At 41.1% G+C, this 20,770-nt stretch overlaps 1 protein-coding gene across 2 annotated transcripts; it reads left to right on the top strand.

Moving 5' to 3' along the window:
• Positions 1 to 389: 389 nt before the first annotated feature.
• On the top strand, positions 390 to 19,072 carry nucks1a (nuclear casein kinase and cyclin-dependent kinase substrate 1a). 2 transcript variants are annotated; one of them, XM_053439760.1, is made up of 8 exons: positions 390 to 688; positions 7,710 to 7,759; positions 9,795 to 9,885; positions 11,902 to 11,948; positions 12,074 to 12,223; positions 15,267 to 15,416; positions 15,631 to 15,783; positions 16,264 to 19,072. In XM_053439760.1, exons 1-8 carry the CDS (start codon positions 672 to 674, stop codon positions 16,512 to 16,514), a joined length of 909 nt encoding a protein of 302 aa, XP_053295735.1. In that variant the 5' UTR covers positions 390 to 671; the 3' UTR covers positions 16,515 to 19,072. The 2 variants fall into 2 exon arrangements, with proteins under 2 accessions (XP_053295735.1, XP_053295726.1); XM_053439751.1 differs by having other exon boundaries at positions 12,071 to 12,223.
• The last annotated feature ends 1,698 nt before the right edge of the window (positions 19,073 to 20,770 follow it).

Here is a 20,770-nt window from a genome sequence, read left to right as displayed (position 1 = left end):
GCTGCAGTAGTATCCAGGTGAAACAGTAGAGGGCCGGTCTCAGTGTGACAAACACAAGACAGATCCCTGAAATGCATGATGCTCTGTCATCATACATGCACAATGCCTGTGCACGTTCTAACCTTTAATTACAATGTTTCTCTGTGGGACCCTCACTGAATTGAATGTTTGCATCTAAACTGAGGCCCTCTTTTTGTTTTCTTAACAGTGCGGCCTCAACCGAGCCTGCTGTCGGAGGCGGGCAACAGTATGCTAAAGGTCTTTTAATAAGCACCCGAAATGTCCAATCAGAGTTCAAGTCGTCGTTCAAATCGACCAATGGGAGCAAAGAGGCGCCGCGGTTCTCCTCTCAGGGCCTCGCGGGGGCGGTGCTTGTCGTTGAGGTCCCACCCCTCAAAGCCGCGGGTTTGGTTGCACACAGGCTGCAGTTTCAGTTTGTTTTATTCACCATTTTGTGTAGCTGAAGGTACAAAATTAAGAATATTTGCGTTTGGAGGACAAGTCGCTGTCGTCCTTTTTATTTCCAGGCGCTAGCTCGGACGGTGGAGTTGTGCGTCGGTCTCGCTCCCCTCGGTGTTTTGCAGAGCGGGAATCTATATTTATTTTTCCCCCCTGTGCTTTTTCGTCTCCCCCCTTTCTTACATCCTTAACCTCTACAGTATTCCTGCAAAATGTCAAGACCCGTGAGGTAGGTGTGCTAAATGTGTCCTCTGCTCCCCGCACCTTAATATCGACACCGTGCTGCTGCACGCGTCGCAGTTAACGTGCACGCATCGACCGTGCTGTGTTTTATGAGCTGGGAATTTGTTTATTTCATGAAAAAATAATGGCACCGCGAGCGTGTGTGCAGCCGTGTGTGTGCAGCCTCCCTCTCTAGCATGGATCCCAGCGGCGGGGACTGTTCGCCATGTTTTGTGGAGAAAAGCGCCGCGTCGTGTCTCTAATGCTTTAAATGGGTCCGGGATGTGCATTGTTGGCTGCTGTGTAGGCCGAGTGGAAAATTAGTCTGTTTGGTTTAAGCAGTTACGTTTAGCGGCTTCGCTTTGATCAGGCCCGCATGTGTCTTTCTACCTCGTACGGAGAATGAGAATATGGCTACCCCATTCATCCAGGGGAGCTGTGAAGCGCTAGTATCCCCCCACCCCCCACCCAAAGCGTAGAAAACCACCGGAGGAGGTGATGGTGGTCGGCCTCGGGATTTGAGCTTGTTACCGCGCAGACTAGAGACGTCGTGCCCCAGCCTCCATTACGACGCATTTTTAACGTGTCTGTAGTTTCTGGACCGAAGAAAGGAGGGAAATCGAGGGCGCGCGGATCCAGGTTTTCAGCAGTGAATCAACGCTGATGTCAGAGGAAGGCGGATAACTACAAAAAGTGCCCCCCTCAGTGATTAAAACGCACGGGGCGTCTTCAGGCCATTTTAATCCAAATCAAAATGGCCTTTAACTCGATTAGAAGTGGATATATGCAGTCAGATCCAACGTAAACGTGATCCTCGAAATCTCGCGATTTTTTTGTGTCTGAAAGCTTCATCCAAGTTATAGAGCCAGTCCTTGGTTCTTTAATTAAAATCCATTATTTCGACTTGCATATACATGGGGGTGCATTATATATGTAATATTGTGGAATGGGGTGTGATTAATAACAGAATTACAATAATGGTCACCAGCGTTATAAAGGAGTGTAGCGATTCTGAATTAAATTTGCAACTGTAAAAAATATGAAGCGATACGTCCATGATGTGGAATAGTAATAAAATGAAATCAAATCGCTTTGCAGTAGAAGCCTGTTCATTACTTTATCAACATTTAGGTGCTCATTAACCTTAGAATTCCCAAATGTCTGGATAGCTGCTTTCCGACATGCAATGAACTCCGCATATCCTCCGTATTTTCTCCGGAGGAGGTATATGCGTGAACGCAAATGTCCAATAAGCAACCCTCCCCGCCTGGCGTCGGGGTATAAAGTCTGGAGCAATTCAAGATAATTTGATTTGTAAACAGAGCAGGGTATCCAGCTAGATTCACTGAAAGCGTGGGTGGGGGGGCTGATGACCCTTCTCACATGCAACAGACACAAAAAGAAATATCTCCCGGTGATAAGCAGCGTTATGTAGAAGACACCGACTGAGGTGTCAAGAGAGTTTGTGGTTATAAGAGCTAACGCTGGAGTCTGTGCTGTCAATAATGCGGAGGATTTGATGCTGCTGTGTCTGTGCAGACAACCTTCCGTTGTGTTGTACATGTGTGATTGGCAAACTGTGGGTAAACTCCCCGCCCAATTCTCAATTTGCAGATCTCTTTTGTGTGAACCTGTCCAAGCCGGAGAGAGACTAACAGCCGTACCCAAACCCAACAGGCGTTCTAGATATTTATTACTGTCTAACCCTGAAACGAGTCAGATGCTGTTAATATTTGCATCTCTGAGTTTGTGTTTTCCATAACAGTGAGGCCAGAATTTTGTTTTACCGAACTATATTTTTTATTTTGAGAAATTTTGAATGAGATATGTAGAGTTAAAGGTACAGGGTGTAGACTTTAGAGACATCTAGTGGTGAAGTTGTATGTTGCAGCTGGATACCCCTCACCTTACATGAAATAGAACGTGTGGTAGCCCACACACTGATCTGACTTGTGATCTACAGTACCTAAAAGCTCGTGTAACATTGGTTTCTTATTCAACAGCTTTAAGTGAGTAGAGATTGATAATCGCTCATTTTTTCCCCCCATTAACCAGCGTAATGTTGCTCAGCCAAACCAGGCTCCCTGGTTTTTCTTATGCGAAACCTCTCACCCCTTAGTGAAGTTAGGCTTAGCTGAGAATCACCAGGAGAGCATTTACTGTGTGAACAGATAATTAGTTTAAACTTTATCTTTATGTCAGTTTTCAATACATAAACAATTTGGAGCTGACTTAGCTGACAATAAATAAATATGCAGATCCTGCTTAAATAAGACCTACATTTTGAAGTGACTAATCATGTAGCCTTTGTTGAAAGTTTCCCTGGTATATGGCTGCTTAACGGCTTGCATTTCATTTGCATACCTATGTTAACAGATTAAAGCTGGCACGGCCCCGGAAGTCACACTGCTCTTCTAGAGATTCAAGTTCTCGCACAGTTTTTTTGCGCATTCAGTGTGCGGTTCACAGCAGAAGAGACGGGGAAAATAATCTTTTAGCACAGTTTCAATGCATATTGAAAGAGGTTCAACTATTTCATGAACGTAAATGTTTGCAACACTTCCTGTCGTCTACCAATTTCAAAATAAAAGCATTCCGCATTTCAGTTGACTGAATCCTTTCATTTGGTTTTTAAAGTTTTATATTGTGAAATATTTAGCTTCATACTGGATAGTACTGGTATTTACAACCGCGACACAGCCGGTACGTGGCTCAACAGCAGCTGGTGTTGCTCGTGCATTGGAGATCATTGCAGTAATAATAGGTCAACTATGGTGATGAGCTTTTAGTTTGTGTGGGTAGAAGTTGGCATGTACAGCACTCTGGTGTGTAGAATACACTGTGATCAAACACCAGGGTTTGATGTAACACTACAAACTGAGTTGGAAAAACTTTTGTGACGGAATCAATGTAAAAGAGAGACAGTTAATTTTATTATTAGGTTGATTAAGTAACCTTAAATATAGATTGATCTGGTTTGGCCTAGGGCTGGGCGATATGGAAAAAAATGTTATCACAATATGTTTTTCCATATTGATCGATCTCGATTCTTATCACGATATGTAGTTTTTGCAGATGCTGCCAGTGTGAGGGGCATCCTGAAGCTTGAAGAAACAAGAGATTCACTGAAACTTTACAATAAAGTTTATTAACATTAAAAAAAAAAAATAGTATGCCTTCCAATAATGAGCACAACATTTTTTTGTGAAGGTCTTCATGCTTCCATTGATCAAGAGAGCAGCAGGGCCCATAACTAGCTAAATACTATTCAGAGCAGCGCTCTTAGCTCATACAGAGTCTTATATGCTTAGTGCAAACTAAGTGACTCGTCCCTTTTCACTATATTTTACATTTTTTGATTTTGTAAACAACTTTAAAAAAGTAAACATGTGGGTCACACCCTCTGACACATTCAAGTGCTAAACTGTAAGACAAAATAAATGTAAAAAACTAAACCACTATAATATTATACTGGTCCCAGAGATTTTTTTGAGGTATTGAAAAATGCAAAAATAAAAATATTTTAAACTAGTTAGGTAGGTTGTGCACATCATTTGTAATTCCAAACATTAGTCATCTCCCTTTACAAAATAATACAAGCTTTTACTTATTGAAACATTATACAGTATAAACTAACAGCTGTGACAACTATCACATCAAATTGCTTTGGCTGGACAATGAACATCTCAAATGCAAAAAGAGTAAACATGTTTCTGGCACAAATACTACCTGAAAGATGAAGGTAGATCTCTAAAAATGTTTTATAAGTAGAAATGGCTGCAAAACACGACTGGATGGACTGTTGTTTTGCTAACAGAACAGAATCGCTCCTGTTAGCGATGCTAACGGGAGACGTAGTGGTCTTGCCTGTCTCTTTGTTTGGTGTCGTGCAAACTTGAGCCCGCAGAGTCAAACTCTGTGTAATCATTGGGACGGTGCCGTCTCAGGTGATTGAAAAGGTTTGTGGTGTTTCCCGTCCTGGCTGGTACCGACCCCCGGCATATTTTGCAGATTTCGTCTGCTCCTCGTCATTTTTGCCGTATCCAAACCACGTCCACACACCTGACGTCGCGTTACCCTTTTGTTCGACAATGTCTTTGGTTTCGGGTGATGTAGTGATGTCGCTTTCACATTCGGCCTTATTTTCGCTGTCCCCGACTTCAGTTTCACTCATTTTTTCTCCTTTTTCCAACTTCGTTCTCTCTTTTTCTCTCTCTCGCAACTGCCGCTACTCTCACGATGGGAAGTGGGCGTGTCGTGTCCTACCTGCAGACGGCAGCCGGAAGACTCCGACTCTGTTGTTGCGCATTCTTTTGCCACGTGAGATCGAATACATGTCACAAGGAGATAATCGAGATCGATCAAAATTTTATCGCGATCCCGAATCGAGATCGAAAAATCGCCCAGCCCTAGTTTGGCCAATATCTGCATAGCAGGCTTGTGTTGGGGTACAGGTTTGCCAAGCTCCAACCCTCATAAACATTAGCTTCAGCAAGTAGAGAACGTTAAGTGGCAGTCTCTCATTTTGATCTTGTGCTGACTACCGCTGTCTCAGGTTAAAATAACATTGCTGGTTAGGGATGGGGGGGAAATCGATTCAGTTACGAATCGCAATTCTTGTGTATGACTATTTTTAAATCGCCACGCTGCCTCCCAAATCGATATTTTGTCTGTAGACTACTTTAATTATTTTATTCAAGGCGGGGGGGGGGGGGAAATGTTGCTGCTTATAATCCTACAGATGGCGCAATGCAATCTCTCCGTCACGATATCCTTCCGGGTAGACAAATAGTCCACTCAAAAATGAAAGATAATAAGGATCGTGTCAGTCAGCTCAACCAGCGGCGACACAGGCAGCAAAAAAGGAGGTGGGAGTCTGTCGATCCGTTACCACATGAGTAGCTAGGTAGGAATACAAAGGCTAACCCGTTGGACAGCTAACATGTCAGACGTTAGGCCCGAGACTCATGCTGCACCTCAACATTTTAAATAGCACGTCTGGAAGAATTTGTATTTATTTTCTCTATTGGCTGCCCGGCAGTCATTAAGTTAATATTTAGGAAATACAACTTGGAAAGCTCTAAGTGAATTTGACTGTTGTATTTGAACGTATGATTCAACTGTTTTTCCATGGTCCAGTATTTAAAAAAAGAAATCATAATATCGAATCACAATACTTATTATTTTGTTGTTATTTGTCCTTGCATGAACCAAACCCATCCTGAAAAATGAAGCAGTCCCCAAATTTTGGCTAGGATGCGAACACTAAATCAAACTCATTCTTCTAGGCACTAAGTGTGTAAGTTGTATCTAACCATTATATCACCTGAAGCAAGTCACAGCCATAGACTTTAAATACAGATTGACAGCATGTTTCCAATTTTTCCTACTTCACAAAAATGAGGTTAAGATATCCACTTAACTTTAAATTGCCACCATCATCCGTATTTAGGGTAGCGCTTGAACAATCGTGAGTTGTTCTCAGTCGTCAATCTGATGTTTCCCCCCATTTGTATTGCACCAAATTTGCTAATCATAGCCAAACATATCAGAAACATGAGACTTGAACATGGATCAGTGGGAAGGGAATTACAAATATGACAGAAACCATCTTTAGAAAAATGATTTAGTATGTACCATGTTTCATCCACTTACACGAAAAAGGCAGGATTTATACTCGTACAGCATCCAGCCGCTAGGGCATTATGAATATGATTTTTCCATAAATTGTCTTAATATACAATATATGGTCTGAATATGTGAATTGACAGATATAGAGTTGCTCTCAATTTGCCCTAGAAGAAAAGTTGCATAATGAGTCCTGATGGAAATGTATTGATCTAGTGTCACACAATACAGTCAAAGAATAATAAAAGGTTAAAATTAGTCAAGAATAAGTTCACTGTATGGGTGTAATATTGGGATCCAACATCAACAGAAATATTTTCATTTTTAAATAACGGATACGACCTCCATCCAGACAAGCTTTAGCTCCCTATCAGAAGTAAGCGGTCACTACTAACATGCCTCAAACATACCACTTGACCATCTGCGTACACTGGGCATGTGGTTGTAGCATTATAAAGTGCAGAATATATTTAACTGCACATAAACAGCAAGCAAAGACAAGGTCAGCAACACTTGTAATTCATTATCTATGTTGCATTCAGGTCTGGAGAGTTGAGAATGGAAGCGTTTGTTTTCTTCCAGAAAAGGGTAACGTGATAGGAGTGTGACAAATCAGGGATGAAAAAATCCTGACTGATAAGACCCGAACAGGAAGTGAACATGGATGTCTGTCTGGACAGTCAAGTAACAACTGGTCAATCAACTTGCTCTTCATAACCTTTTGCCGCCTCATGGCCGTTGAGCCATCAGTTATGTCGGTCCCTGGCCCATGACTGAGACTCGCTGCGCCATATATTGATCCCTCAATGAACTGTTGTCTGGTGACTCATTAGAGCTAAAATGGTTGAATTTTTTTTTAATCTTGCGCTCTCTGCGACCTTGAGGTGTGAATGATGTGTGGAAGCTTGTCACTGGCTCATGTTTGGGACTTTTAATGTGCTCAAGTGATGTGTGAACACAGCACTTGATGCAATTGGGTTGCAAAACCCTTTGACTTTCATTAAAAAGCATTTTTTATTCACAGTGGCATTTAACCTGAACAGTATCTCAGATCCGTGTCAGGTGCCAGGCAGATTTCTATAGGAGTGTGTTACCTGAACTATAGTTGGCTGTGTCATCTGAGGCTTCCCCCGTACACTTTGCCAAATGAGCCTTTGAAACTGAAGGAGGTGGTTCAGTGTCCAGTTCAGTGCCCCTAGCTGGAGGCTGTTTGTGGCCTCTTACACAAAATAATAATAAAAAATACACCCGGAAAAATTACTAACTGATGAATGTACATCTTTGTAGACATACCCCCATCTTACAGCATATATTGATATGTATAATACCAGACATGGGCAATGAAGCTATTAAGTCCTGTTGAAAATATGATCTGATGCACCATTTGTTCTTCTTCACAGGAACAGGAAAGTGGTGAACTACTCACAATTCAACGAGTCTGACGATGCAGGTAAGAGGGGTTTCATGTGTGCTGGAACGTAGTGTGTGTATGCAGTTACAGCACGGATAAAATCCTCATCCTAATTAAATTCCTGACAGGAGAAAGTATTTAAAAACGGTGAAAAAAAAAATTAAGTATCACCAAAAAATTGACCTAATTATAGATTATCAACATTGTTGAATCCATCCATACCTATTTAAGCCTTATCTCCCACAGTGGAAACAGTACAGTAAATTAAAATTCACCCATTATCTACTCACCACTATGCCGATGGTCCAACAAACACTAAAGGAGTTTCAGGGATAAACATTGTTGCAGCCAAGTTGCCCTATTCTTGCAATGTAATAAAACAGAAAGAAAACATAACATTCCTCAATACTGCTCATTGGGTGTCATCCAAGTGTTCGCAAGCCTAAACGTTCATATTCAACTCAAAACAAGGTAATTTACACCAAGTTTTTAGCCTAAAAGTCCACTGCCACCAGAAGGGAAGATAGTGGACATAGCCAAACGAACGCGCACCCTCGATCCCCCTTGGGCGAAAGTGTATGCAGCGTTCTGAGGGTATGTGAATATGAGTGTTTTAATTTACAAAATAAGGTTGTCAATTCAAAAATCTGACTACAACAGTCAGTCTATGCCAGTGGTCAGTGGTCTCCACACTGATTTGACAATCATTCAGTTTAGACTTGTGTGCTGCATCATTCATTGAATGCTCGCTCGCTCTCTTCTCTCTCTCTTGCATGCACTTACACACACACCGACACAGACTCAGTCTTTGTCTCTCTATAGTTTAAACGTAGTTTGAAATGATGCCACAATATAGGCACTGATCATCACATAATGGTCAATACTTTTCTTAAACGAGTAAATCTTTCTTCATAGCTGGACATTCATTGTTTTATTTACACATCAGTGTAATCCCGCCCCAGCCTCTGACATAGCGGTTTTTACTAACCAGCAACGAGTTGGTGTCACTTTAGAACCAGTTTTTCTGGCCGAGCGCCAGTTCTTTAGCTGTCAAACACAAAGCTGGTTACAGATCAGGCACTGGCTACGAGGGCCCTGAAAGTGCCTCGGTGGAAAAGGCTTCTCAGAAAGCTAAGCTGTTAACTTTGCACGGCAACATCTCACTTTGTGCATTATTAAAATTGTAAGCTAGGCCTGTCACAATAACACATTTTGTTGGACGACATATTGTCCCAGAAATTATTGCGACTATATTATTGCGACTTTATCGTCATCATTTTGAAACCATTTTATACTGACTTTTACTTCTTAAGAATATTCAGTCATAAATAATAATTTCCTCGCAGATTGTGCGTGTGTGTGGCTGTCTGTCTGCTCGTCTTCGTCATTCTGCACACACAATCTGGTGATTACATCTATTTAGTTATTAATCGATGGTGTCGGATCATGATTGTACCGGTCACATTAAACCTGATGTCCTGGTTGCAACCAAACTTTTTGCTAAGATTTTGGCATGGCAAGCTGCGAACATGCTACAAGCAGAAACAGGCCTTTGAAATCTGATTCGGATAGACTAAGGCGCACCTGTAAACGGTTGCAATCCCATTTAAAACCACCATCCATTGGTTTGAATTTATTTAGCAAAATTCCCATCTCATGTATTTTTTGGCATCTGGTCCAATAAAGGATTTGGAGAGGTAGTCTGAACAAGGCCCAAGTCTCTTTGTTTAGTTATCCTGTTTTGACATTAATGCTTTTGAGGACCAGTAATAGGTAAAAACTTCACATTAGGCAAATACAGTTTGACTGTGTCTCAGCATAACAATTGTGTCAAGTTTTATGCACATCTCCTCCATAATGTAGTCATAGGCGTTGTTCAGGGTTGGTTCACAACAATTCGTCACAAAGGCTTTGGGAGGCCCTTCCAAAACACAATAGAGAACTATAGCGGACATCCCATAATCACCATTGCAATTCAAAGACATGTTTAGAGACTTGAATAAAAAGAACTCTGAGAACTTGTCCTTGTTTGGTTCAGCGAGTGAATGATGGAAATCCTGTCCTTTCTCTATAGATGAGGAGTATGGCGATAATAAGCCGAAGAAGGTGCGCCCAGCCCCTCGTGAACCCAAGCACAAGCGTTCAAAGAACTCGCAGGATGACAGGTGAGTCCCTGGTAGAGAATGCTATAACACGTTCATATAGTACATTTACTGCTGTGACAATTTTGATAAATTGGCTTATTGTATAGTGATTTTTTTATTCACACACATGTACACATTCACATATGTTGCACAGATATAAACCAATCCTGCCCCATTGGTTGCTTAACAATATCAACACTGAGAGTAGCAGATATGGCCGTGAGGGTCTAGGGTACAGCAGCTCCTGTGTTAGCAGCCAGATGTGCGGAAATGTGTTGGAGTTGATTAATTTGACACTTTTACACCTACAACAATCAATAAACATGCCTGAAGGCAACATGTCAATCTGTCTTAATATTGGGCAGGAAAAATCCTCCCCATTATAATTCCTGACTGATAATTGTGGTGTTGAATCTACAAGTCAGTGTGTTGCACCTGACAGAACTAATATAAGGGAATTAATTTTGTTCATTACATTGGAGAAAAAATGTAGTAGCAACAGTGTTATTTTTGGCAGCTATTTTTGATTTAGTCTTAGTCTTTTGACGAAAATGCATATTAGTTTTAGTCACATTTAGTCATTTTTATCCTTCTTAGTTTTAGTCGACGAAAACAAATTACGTTTTAGTCGACGAAAACTAAATACATTTTAGTCTAGTTTTAGTCACATTTAGTAGCCACATTAAACTCATTTTCTTCCCTTCTCAGGCCCAGGGACCCTGTGTTGTGTCTAAAACTGCATAATAGTCTAGCTTGCAGGACTTAGGTTTTCCATTAGATATCCCTACCAGCATAGGGCTATAGCAGGGGTCGGTAAGTAATTTTACCCCCTCTTCCCCCAAATAAAATTTGTCTGGAGCCGCAAAACATATTTGATAACAAAGCTAATAAAGTTTAATATAAAGCTATACTATACTAAACTATAGTTTGTTGCATTTACGAAATTATAGAACCACAATAAAGAAAACTCTTGACATTTTATTGCTATTTGTACCTGTTACAACAAAGGAAAACACCGAACACTTATGAAGAGAAGAAAATACACAGGCAAGTGTAGGCCTACTTTGAAATAAATTAAACACAGAACTTTGTAGGGCTATTTGAATAAGAAGTACCCTATTTTGAAATAAATAAAAACATATAGCTGCAGTCTAATAGCTTAAATATATATATTTAGTTTTAAATGTGAAAACAAAAAGTGAGAGCAGGTTAGACTGGAGGCGGACACAGAAACTGAAGCTCGGTACAAACCACCTGCAGCTTCTGCTCTGATCAAGAAGCTGCTGCGCTGATCTCTGAGCAGCTGAGACCAGAGAAACTCTGTGTTTTCACTGTTTCCACTGTTAAGAAGCAGCTTCACATGGACGAGCTCAGATCTTGTGTCTCTGAGCGAGTGAGCAGGGCGGGGGGCGGAGCCTCGGGACCGGTGCGCTATCTGGGGCGCACACACACAGACGCACACACTCACTCGCCCGCTCCTGATACTTCATGACGGCCTGATACGATGATGTTTAAATAAATTATTGTGACTTAGTCAACCACGAACATTTTCGTCTCGTCAACGAAAGTTAAAATAGATTTAGTCATAGTTTTTATTTTCAAAGATCCGTTTTCGAGGGGGCGCCCTTAGCTCGGTTGGTAGGGCGTCCCCCCCATGGGCCTCGGCCAGCAGCGGACCCGGGTTCGATTCCAGCCCGCGGTCATTCTCTGCATGTCACTCCCCTCTCTGCCCCATTTCAACTCTGTCTCTGAAACTATCAATAAAGCATAAAAAATCCCAAAAAATAATCTTTAAAAAAAAAAAAGAAAAAAAGATCCGTTTTCGTTACGTCTTCGTCTCGTCTTCGTCATGGAAAAAAGATCGTTAACGAATATTTTTCTTCATCGTTTTCGACAACGAAATTAACACTGGTAGCAAGGTGTTGTTTTTTGCTCAAGAGCTTTTTGATACAAATTTAACAGCAGTTGTCAGCACATATCCCCTATTGCATATTGTATTGTGGTTAAGACTTTGTTTTTGCCTATTCTTTGTTCCAGTGAGGAGTCTGATGAAAAGGTCTCTAAACCCAAAAATGATTCAGCAGGTAGGTCTGTTTGTTTTTTGATTTAGACAAGGAGGTTGGCTCATGTACTCTGTGAAAGCTGCAGGGCTTTTATTAGTGGCAACTGATCAGCTCACTGACTTACCCCTGTTTCCCTGCTTCAGAAGACTTTGGCAGCGAAGAGGAAGACAACGAATTTGGAGAGGAGGAGGATGAAGATGGAGGAAGCGACTATGAAGAAAAGAAAGGGAAAAAGGGAAAGAAACCCAAGGTGGAGAAGCCCGCCAAGAGAGGGCCAAAGAGAAAACGGCCTGCAGGTAACAATCCAGGTTATTCCTTCTACAAAGTTTTTTTCTTTAAATTATGGATGAATTCTTCATTAAATGATATTATACATTTGTAGATCTGCTTTGATATACAGTATATGGGCAGTGTTTCACATTATTTATGTACACTGGTGCTTGGTGGCCCATCATATTCTAATTTGTCCCACTACAGTTTCATTATGAACCAAAAAATGTGTTTTACACTTCTCATAATAACATAAAAGAACTCTAACTTGTTGTATGCAATGCTGTTTGCAGCGTGTCCTCGCTCACGTTGTTGCGTTTTTACTGTCCATGCAGGTAGTCAGACCTCATAGTTTCAGCTGCAGTTGTGGCAGCAATGCAGTTCCTTGTCTCACATGAGAACTTATCTTTCACTCTTGAGTCTGTGTGCCTTCCACATCAGAGAGACCTTTGAGCTCATCTAGGTGCACCCCTGTTACCACCATAGTTTAAACTACTAAACAGCGTGAATCCATGTCCACCACGAGAAAACTTACATTTTCAAATTGAAATAACATTTTATCGCCCTGCATATGGAGAAATCAATTGGTTGATTAGATCTTGTGATGTCATGATTTTAGAATTAAAGGCTCTCTGAAGTACAGGAATAAACACTAAGCCAGACACTTTTGGTGCTTAAATAGGAGGAAGAGAATATAATGATTGGCTCGACCAAGGCTCTGGATAGAAATACTCCAGGTGTATGGGATGGAGAATGGTCGCAGTGAATCACTGACAGTGATGGAGAGAAGAATGGATTTAAAAACTGACAGTGGAATCATTGAAATTACGGCAGTTGCATTAAGTTCAATAAACACACATGATTAAACTCCACTATCTTGACCATTTAAATTTACTGTTTAAATGTTATAATTGAACTCAAGGCAAGAATTAGTTCAGATTTAATTAACATTTACAATTTAATGTCTTTTAAATCACCTTCAGCAACCTGCTTCAGGTTTTAATTGGATCAACCGTAAAGTGATGTAAAGTAGCTTTGAGTAGCACTGCGTATGAAAAGGTATAGAGGTAGCTGAGTGAGTAATTTGCCTCGAGTGATGTCTTCTGAGTGTTTGTGGGTTGGGCCTGAGGATTTATAGTAGAAGTTGTTGAGATTAGCAGACATCTGTCAGCTGCTAATTATCCTTGCTGCAGGCTATAATACCTTTTTAATAGCATAATACAGACCGGTTACAATAAGACCCCTAACGTTTAGCTTGTTCAAACGTGTCACCCCACGTCAGGTGACTCCCGCCCGCCCCTTCGCCTAGGCGATTCATGCCACTTGGGCCTGCTGTGTGAACAAAGGGCTGTAGGGGCATGTCCACAACCTGGCTGTCATACACAATCTACAACTATCGAAATACCTTAATTTTATGTCATAATATTAAGCAATATCCTACTATGTGTATGGATGGGGCTCAGTAGCATTTGATCAAAACCACTTAATTTCAGCTCCCTTAAGCGCAGTTCACACTAGTTTTTTTTGTGCCTGATATACCAGTTGCAGACACGTTTTGCTAATCAACTACATCAGCCACTGATCGGCGCTTGATTGAGAATCTTGTATCACTATTTGTGAACTCTGATCAGATTTTCAACCTTGTAAGGTATAAAAGCGGCTCTGGCCTTATTTTTCTGTCAACTAGGGCTGCTCGATTAATCGAAATTTTATTGGGATTTTGATTATGGGGTCAAACGATCTCCAAACTATTATAATCGAGTCTAAACGATTATTTGTCTTTTTTTTTTTAAAGAGACGCGGATGCGCAGTTCAGCCCTGCTCACTGGCTCTTACTCTCAAGCAGCAGTAAAGTGAAGGAGGCGAGTTGTGTGTGTGTGGTGACCGGCGGTGAAAAAAAACGCGCAATTGAAAAAGCAGGGAGGGCAGCAGCACACCATGCATCGACTTCAGAATAAGGGCACATAATCGTATGAATAATCGTGATTATGATTTTTCTCCAAAATCGAGCAGCCCTACTGTTGTACATTAAAGGGTTTCAGCTCCTCCAGTGTTATGTATAATTCTGTGAGCAGGACGAAACAGAAAGAGCAGTAGGAATATTAAGACTTGTTGTTTCTTCTGTGTGTGTTTGTGATTAAACAGTTTGGGGACCCAGTGTTTCTTCTGGTGAAGGTTTGTCTTGTGTGTCAGTTGTGCAGTATGAACTCCCAGCAACTGCAAGATTCCTGATTATGAAACGGCAATCCGACGACTTTGAAAGTTGTGTCGTGTGAAATCTTCGTTATTGAATCTATTTAAGTACTTTTTCTGCTGGACAATGATGTCAAATGCAAAGATACACAACTCATAAAGGTTGATGGCATCTCATCTTTTATGATTTATTTAGTGCCCTTTTTTCGGTCAGCACTCATCAGTGATAACAATTGTAATCCTTTTCTGAGTTCTTCTTGTCATATGGAGCATCATAACATTTTCATGGATGCTTCATAGGTTTTATCCCACCATAGGCTCCTCCTTCCTGTTGTCACTACAGCCGCTTCCCTCCTCAGGTCTGGCAAACTTGCTGGTTGATGTAAAACACATTGTTGTTTTCGTGCAGCACAGGAATGTCACCACAGACAGAACCTGTGAGATACAGAGAGATTTACTTGCCACAATTGTGAACTCTTTGAGGATGACTTGAATATGACATGTTTATTAATATGTGTGAGTGAATCTGATCTGGCTCTTTTGTTAGTGCTTACTCAGCTTCTTTAAGACTAAAGAGGCTTTCAGAAATGTGCTGCTCTCCAGAGATCCTCTGCAGTTTGTCTTGCGGAAGTGTATTTGGGAATTTCTGCCGACCTTCCCTGCTTGTAGCCCTAGTATAAAGTCTGCAGAAAGTCCTGGGGAGCCCATTTGGGAACACAGCCAGTGTCTATGTGCTGTAAACAAAAACACTGCTTCTGTCTACCCCACAACCCCTCACTTCAATCCTGCTGAGGATTTGTTGCTATTGTGAATGTGTCGGAGTAGAAATTTAGAGAGAGGGATTTCCTGACAAATTGTGTGTGTTGCGTTTTGTAGATGACAGTGATGAAGACAAGGAAGTGAGTCGAAAGCGTACAGTGCGACAGGCAGCTTCCAAGGCAGTGTCCAAACAGAGGGAGATCCTGCTGGGTGACGCAGGCAGCGAGGATGAAGAGCAGGAAGAACAAGAAGAACCCTACTTGGACCGTATGTACTGCTGCAACAATTTATTCAAATAGAATTGTTACTTTAATCCACTTTAAAAAATATATATATATTTGCAGTAATTGTTGGTAGCAGACCTGGTTAACTGTAAAGATGATGTCAGGTATATAAATTCTGATATTACAGGAACTTGTAATCAAATCAGTTACCTCACAGTGTAGAAACTGATGGATCTATGTCCCACCTCTGTGTGCAGCCGACGAGTCTGGCAGCGATGAGGACTTTATGGTGGAGGATGACGATGACAGTGACTATGGTCGCTCCAAGAAGAGAACCAAGAAGGTGATTCGACGGGGACGACCAGAAAAGAAAGAGAAGAAAAGCCCCAAACCACGACTAAAGGCCACTGGTGAGATGTCCAATCACAGCCACAGACATTGAGGAGAAACCCTGCAATTAAACATCTACCTATGTATTTAGTTTGTCCCGGTTAAACTTCTTCCCACGATCAGACTTCAAGGCTCAGAGGGGCAAAATATACATGTTTTCGTGTTAGTTTATAATTTTTTCTGCCAATTCTGCTCAGGTTGTCATGAGGTTGGTTAAACCATATAAAAGTTTAGGTAGATGATCACTGGACCAAATTTAGAATGTTGCATATTTAAATTTTTCTTTACCCTTATCCTTAAATCTGAGGATTTCATCTTTTAACACCTCTAAAGTATTGAAATATGTTAAATGTATCTAAAGTTTAGACAGATCCAGGCTGTTTCCCCTTTTATGATAAACACTTCCTTTTTGGAATAAAGACTTTGATGATTTTAGCTATCAATAGTGCGACTGGACATGATCTGATGATGACTAACTGTTCTGTGTTTCTTCCCCACAGTGACACCCAGCCCAATGAAAGGAAAGGGGAAGGGGCGCCCCAGCGCCAAGGCCCTAGAGAAGAGCTCACCCAAAGAGGAGGAGGAGGAGGACCCAGAGAGTCCCCTGGAGGAGGAAGAAGAGGAGGTTGAGAAGAAAGAGACCTCCCCTGCCCCCAAAAAAACGAAGGAGGCCGCAGGAGGAGAGGATGAGGAGGAAGACGAAGAGGAGGAGGATGGCTCAGAAGAAGAGGCCCCCTCTGGAGAAGACTAGAAGATGGTACCTGTTTGATGCCCATCCTCCATGTCTCTCTCTCTCTCTGTCTCTTCTCTCTTTTTTGCTTTTTTTTCCACCAGTTTTTTGTTGTTTTTTTCCTCCCGGTGGCCTGGCTCAATAGTTTGGACTTGGTGTGCTTTTTCTTGTAAGCCCCACCCCACACCTCAATTCAGAAATTGTGGTCATGTTTTGTTGACAGTCAGCCCCTCCCTCCCTCTGTGTTCATCATTTATGTTATTGGTTTTAGTTTTAAAAACTCAGTCTCTGAGCTTCTGCCTTTTGAAGAGCTCAGTGCTTATGAGCTTCCGTCCCCATCAAGAATACACAAGTTCACCAGGTTTTCTTTTACCCTTCTCCTGCGATCATCTGCGATCCGACACAACTGGCCACACTTTATTTTCCCTGTTCACTTTACTGATGTCGTTCCTCTCTGGGAGTAGTGTTCAGAGTTCCCCAGTATCAGTAACTAGAGCGCTGTATTTACAAAGTCAACACACAGACACACACACACACACACATAGGGCTGAAGCCTTTAACCTCTCTGGTACTTGTGCTTTTAAACCAGGAGCATGTTTTAACAGGGCCACTTTAGTTAGTTCTTATTTTAAACCTTTAAAACTGTTCTCTCAGTTAAAGCAGCATCTTTTAATTTTATTTTTAAAGAACCAAACCTCTTTCAGACAAATCCATGCCCTGACCTCTTGTGTGGCTGTGTTGAGAATGAAGCGCATTATTTTTTTAAGTATTTCTCTTGTAGCTGCAGCTTCTTAGATCAAAGTGTGTTAGTGGCAGAGTGATGTGTCACTGCTGAGTGTTTGCTACGAGACCATCTGACACTATAACACATTTCAAGCCAACATGTGTGTGTTTTAATGTACTTGTTTAACTTCGTATGCCTGTGGGGTTAATCCTGTAAGAGGGTATGGCTTCTATTGTTTCTCTCAGCCCATAGCATTGTGTGGAACGGTTTCTGTTGTTACATGTTTGGCTTTCGAATGATGCCACATGAAGCATCCAAGTCCCTTTTCAGATCACATCATCCTCCCCTCACCGCACGGCTGCAGCTTTTTCTCATTCAACCTGTTGTGCCAGGCACCCCTATATCTTTTTTGTTGTTTTTACGAAATGCAAGAAGAGATGTTTGTTTTTTGTTTTTTTTGTTTTGTTTTTTGAGGGTTAAAAAAATGAATGTTGTTTTTTCTCCTGTTGGTTCATTGTTCTAATTCTCTATTCAGATTTTTTTTGTAATGTTTGTTTTTTAAGAAAAGAAATAAAATGTATCTTGATTTTAAAGAAAAAAGTTGACCCTATCCAATCTGTTCTGCCTGATGGTTGGACCAGCCATCCCTCCCTTCTTCACTCCTGTCCCTGCTCTTTTCCTTCTCCTATGCGCCCCCTACTGTTGCTACCCATGCCCTTTTGTTTCTGAGTAGTTTTTGTTGCTCACGTTAGTGTTTCACAAGCTGACACATTTTTTAATCCACAGTGGTACAGTACTGAGGCTCAGAAAGGGTTGAAATGATGAAGTGGGTAACTCAGTATGTATCTGGCGTTCATTTGTCTATTAATGCCTTAATTTTCATTGAGTTGAATTTTCAGTAGTGGCTCTGATATCATCACTGGAGGCCTGAGAATGTAATCTGTCCTTGCGTTTCAGCTCTTTGCTACAAGCAGCAAATTAGTCTTACAACAAGTCAACAATTTCTACAATCAGCATAACATCCAAAGCCATAAATGATCTCAAAACTAGTGACTCAGAGATCAGGTGCAGCACTTGTGAGATTGTCTTTATTGCGATAAGTAGTCTTTGATGTCAAAGCAAAAAAAGGAAAAAGAAAAAGTTGCTTTCATGGTCTTGGAAATACACCTCATTTATTAGGCGTTGGTCAGGAGTAATTGTGATGGGTCCTAAGGCTGCACTAGAAATCAGTCCTGGATGTGAACAGGACTCACTCGAACCTAGTCCCTGGTTCAGAAGCACATTTGATTGTTTTATGACTGTCATTAAAAGGTTACTGTGTTTTTTCTATATTCAGGTCCTAAATTGGCACCCAGTCCTTAATGTCATTTTAAGACAATTGGATACAAACAAGGAATACATAAGGGGGAGAAAAAAAAACATTGTTTATACCGATGTAAAGCTCGGAGAGCTCTGTTTGCAGTAGGATCCGACTCTGTCTTGTAGTTCACAGCAGTGAGGGCTTTGAGTGAGAGTCCTCGCCATCATCCCACCGGAGGCACATGGCATAAGGCTATGAATTTCTCCTTTCTCATCCATTCTACGACTTCTGTTGTACTGTTTTTTGATGTTTCTTTTCTATCTACCTTCGGTTGTACTGGCAATGTAAAAATGTATGCCAATTGTGATTCTTACAGAAGACCAAGTGGAGACACTTTTTGTCAGTAGTGGATAAAGGAACGCTGAACTCTTGAATCTTTTGCATGTTGTGGAAAAAGTGCGAAGCGATGATGCAATATTGTGGTCTTACAAAAAAAGTATTAACAACGATGATGTTTTGGTTTCCCAGCTTCTAATAAAGGCAACCTACTTTTTATACGGATTTAACTACTTGTTTTGTGAAGTTGAGCTCTGTGTGCTGTACTGGTGGCGACTGAGGACGAGCAATGTGCAAGAGGGGTTTAGTGTTAAATGACCTGCAGTACTCGCTGCCTGCCACTCAGTGGCGGTGCATCAGGGTTCCCACGGTACCTGGAATCCATGGAAAACATGGAATTTACTTTTTTATTTTCAAGGTTTGGAAAAGTTATGGAAACTGAGCAAAAGTGAGCACCTACATGGAAATTGAAACAGTTGTCCTGGAAAATTTAATTGGATGATGTGTAAAATAGTACTAAAATGAAACTATTTAGCACAGAATTAAGATGAGTTTATAAAAACCCTCTACATGTGAACAGCTTTTACTGTAGATAGAAATGGATGATCCCATGTTGTAGAGCATGCTCTTGGCATCCTGTCTGGTATATTAGATGTTGGAATTTGATGCATGCAACCTGGTGATATAGACTTTAAAAGTATAGTTTCAGATTGGTGGACTTTGAGAATAATAACCGAGAAACGTTGCTCTCGATCTCAATAGAAGGGTCAAATACATGCGGGAAGCTTCAGGGGCCTATAGATCATCACTTAATATGGTACCTGGAAAATCAGGAGGTAGCATGGAATTTTTTTTCAAGGCAAGCGTGGGAACCCTGTGCATGCACCAGCATGATTCTGAATTGATGAACATACTGCACACATACTGTTTAGTTGCAAGACTTGTTATTGCTAAGAAAAATGTTAAAACATCCAAATATAAAAATCTGTGCTTCACATGTGTCTGTGACACCTGCCTGAAACTCTGAACGTCAACATTCAAATATAAAAGGTTTAAGAAGAGAGAAAAGACAGCATTTCATTGGTTAAACAAGAGGAAAAAGATCATCTGTCTTGAATCTTTCTTAATGTAAGTACAAAAAATGTACTATATTTACAACATTGATTAGAGGAAACTGTTTTAGCCTAGTGGAAAGGTGTGTTAATGTTTAAATGATTCATACATTTGAAAATGTCTGATAGAGATGAACTGGACAACAATGACAATTGAAATGGAGGAGTCATTGCCAGTTGTAGAATATGTGAGTAGGCATATTGTTTATTAAGCAGTCTTATAATCATTGTCCGTGATCCACCATGATCCACTACCATGGTCACGATCCATCACGACTATCCACGACCATCATCCACCACCATGATCATGATCATCTACCACCATGGTCACGATCCATCACCACTATCCAGGACCATCTTCCACCACCAAAAACACTATCCATCACCACTAAGCTTGATCAAGATCCACCATCACAATCTCTGGTTCGCCATCCAACCGTTTGATACTCTACATTCTCCGCAACCCTGTTTTATACACACACTCCCAATTTGGCGGTCAATTCAAGCTGCAAATATTTCCCATCACTCCCTCTGCTTGTCCCTGCTGCTGTGTCAGTATTGGTGCTGGTGGATTCGGCCCCTCCACCACCCCAGCTTCAATCTGTAGAATCACAGAGGGGGGTTATAAATATATGCTCATCACTCCCATTATATCTATTTAATCATATCTGATGAGGTGATGAAGTCGGAGTCTAAAACTCAGAACAAAAGGCAGAAATAAGAATCAAACATCCTCTTTATACCAGAATAACCTAGTGCAAAGGAACCAGCGGGAATTTAAGTTTCAATTTCGGTTGCCGTTCCC

This window comes from Pleuronectes platessa, chromosome 2, assembly GCF_947347685.1.
Source record: "Pleuronectes platessa chromosome 2, fPlePla1.1, whole genome shotgun sequence".
In the NCBI taxonomy this organism is placed as follows: Eukaryota; Metazoa; Chordata; class Actinopteri; order Pleuronectiformes; family Pleuronectidae; genus Pleuronectes; species Pleuronectes platessa.
The sequence above is the reverse complement of the archived record's forward strand: the minus strand, read 5'-3'. Positions and strand labels throughout refer to the sequence as shown.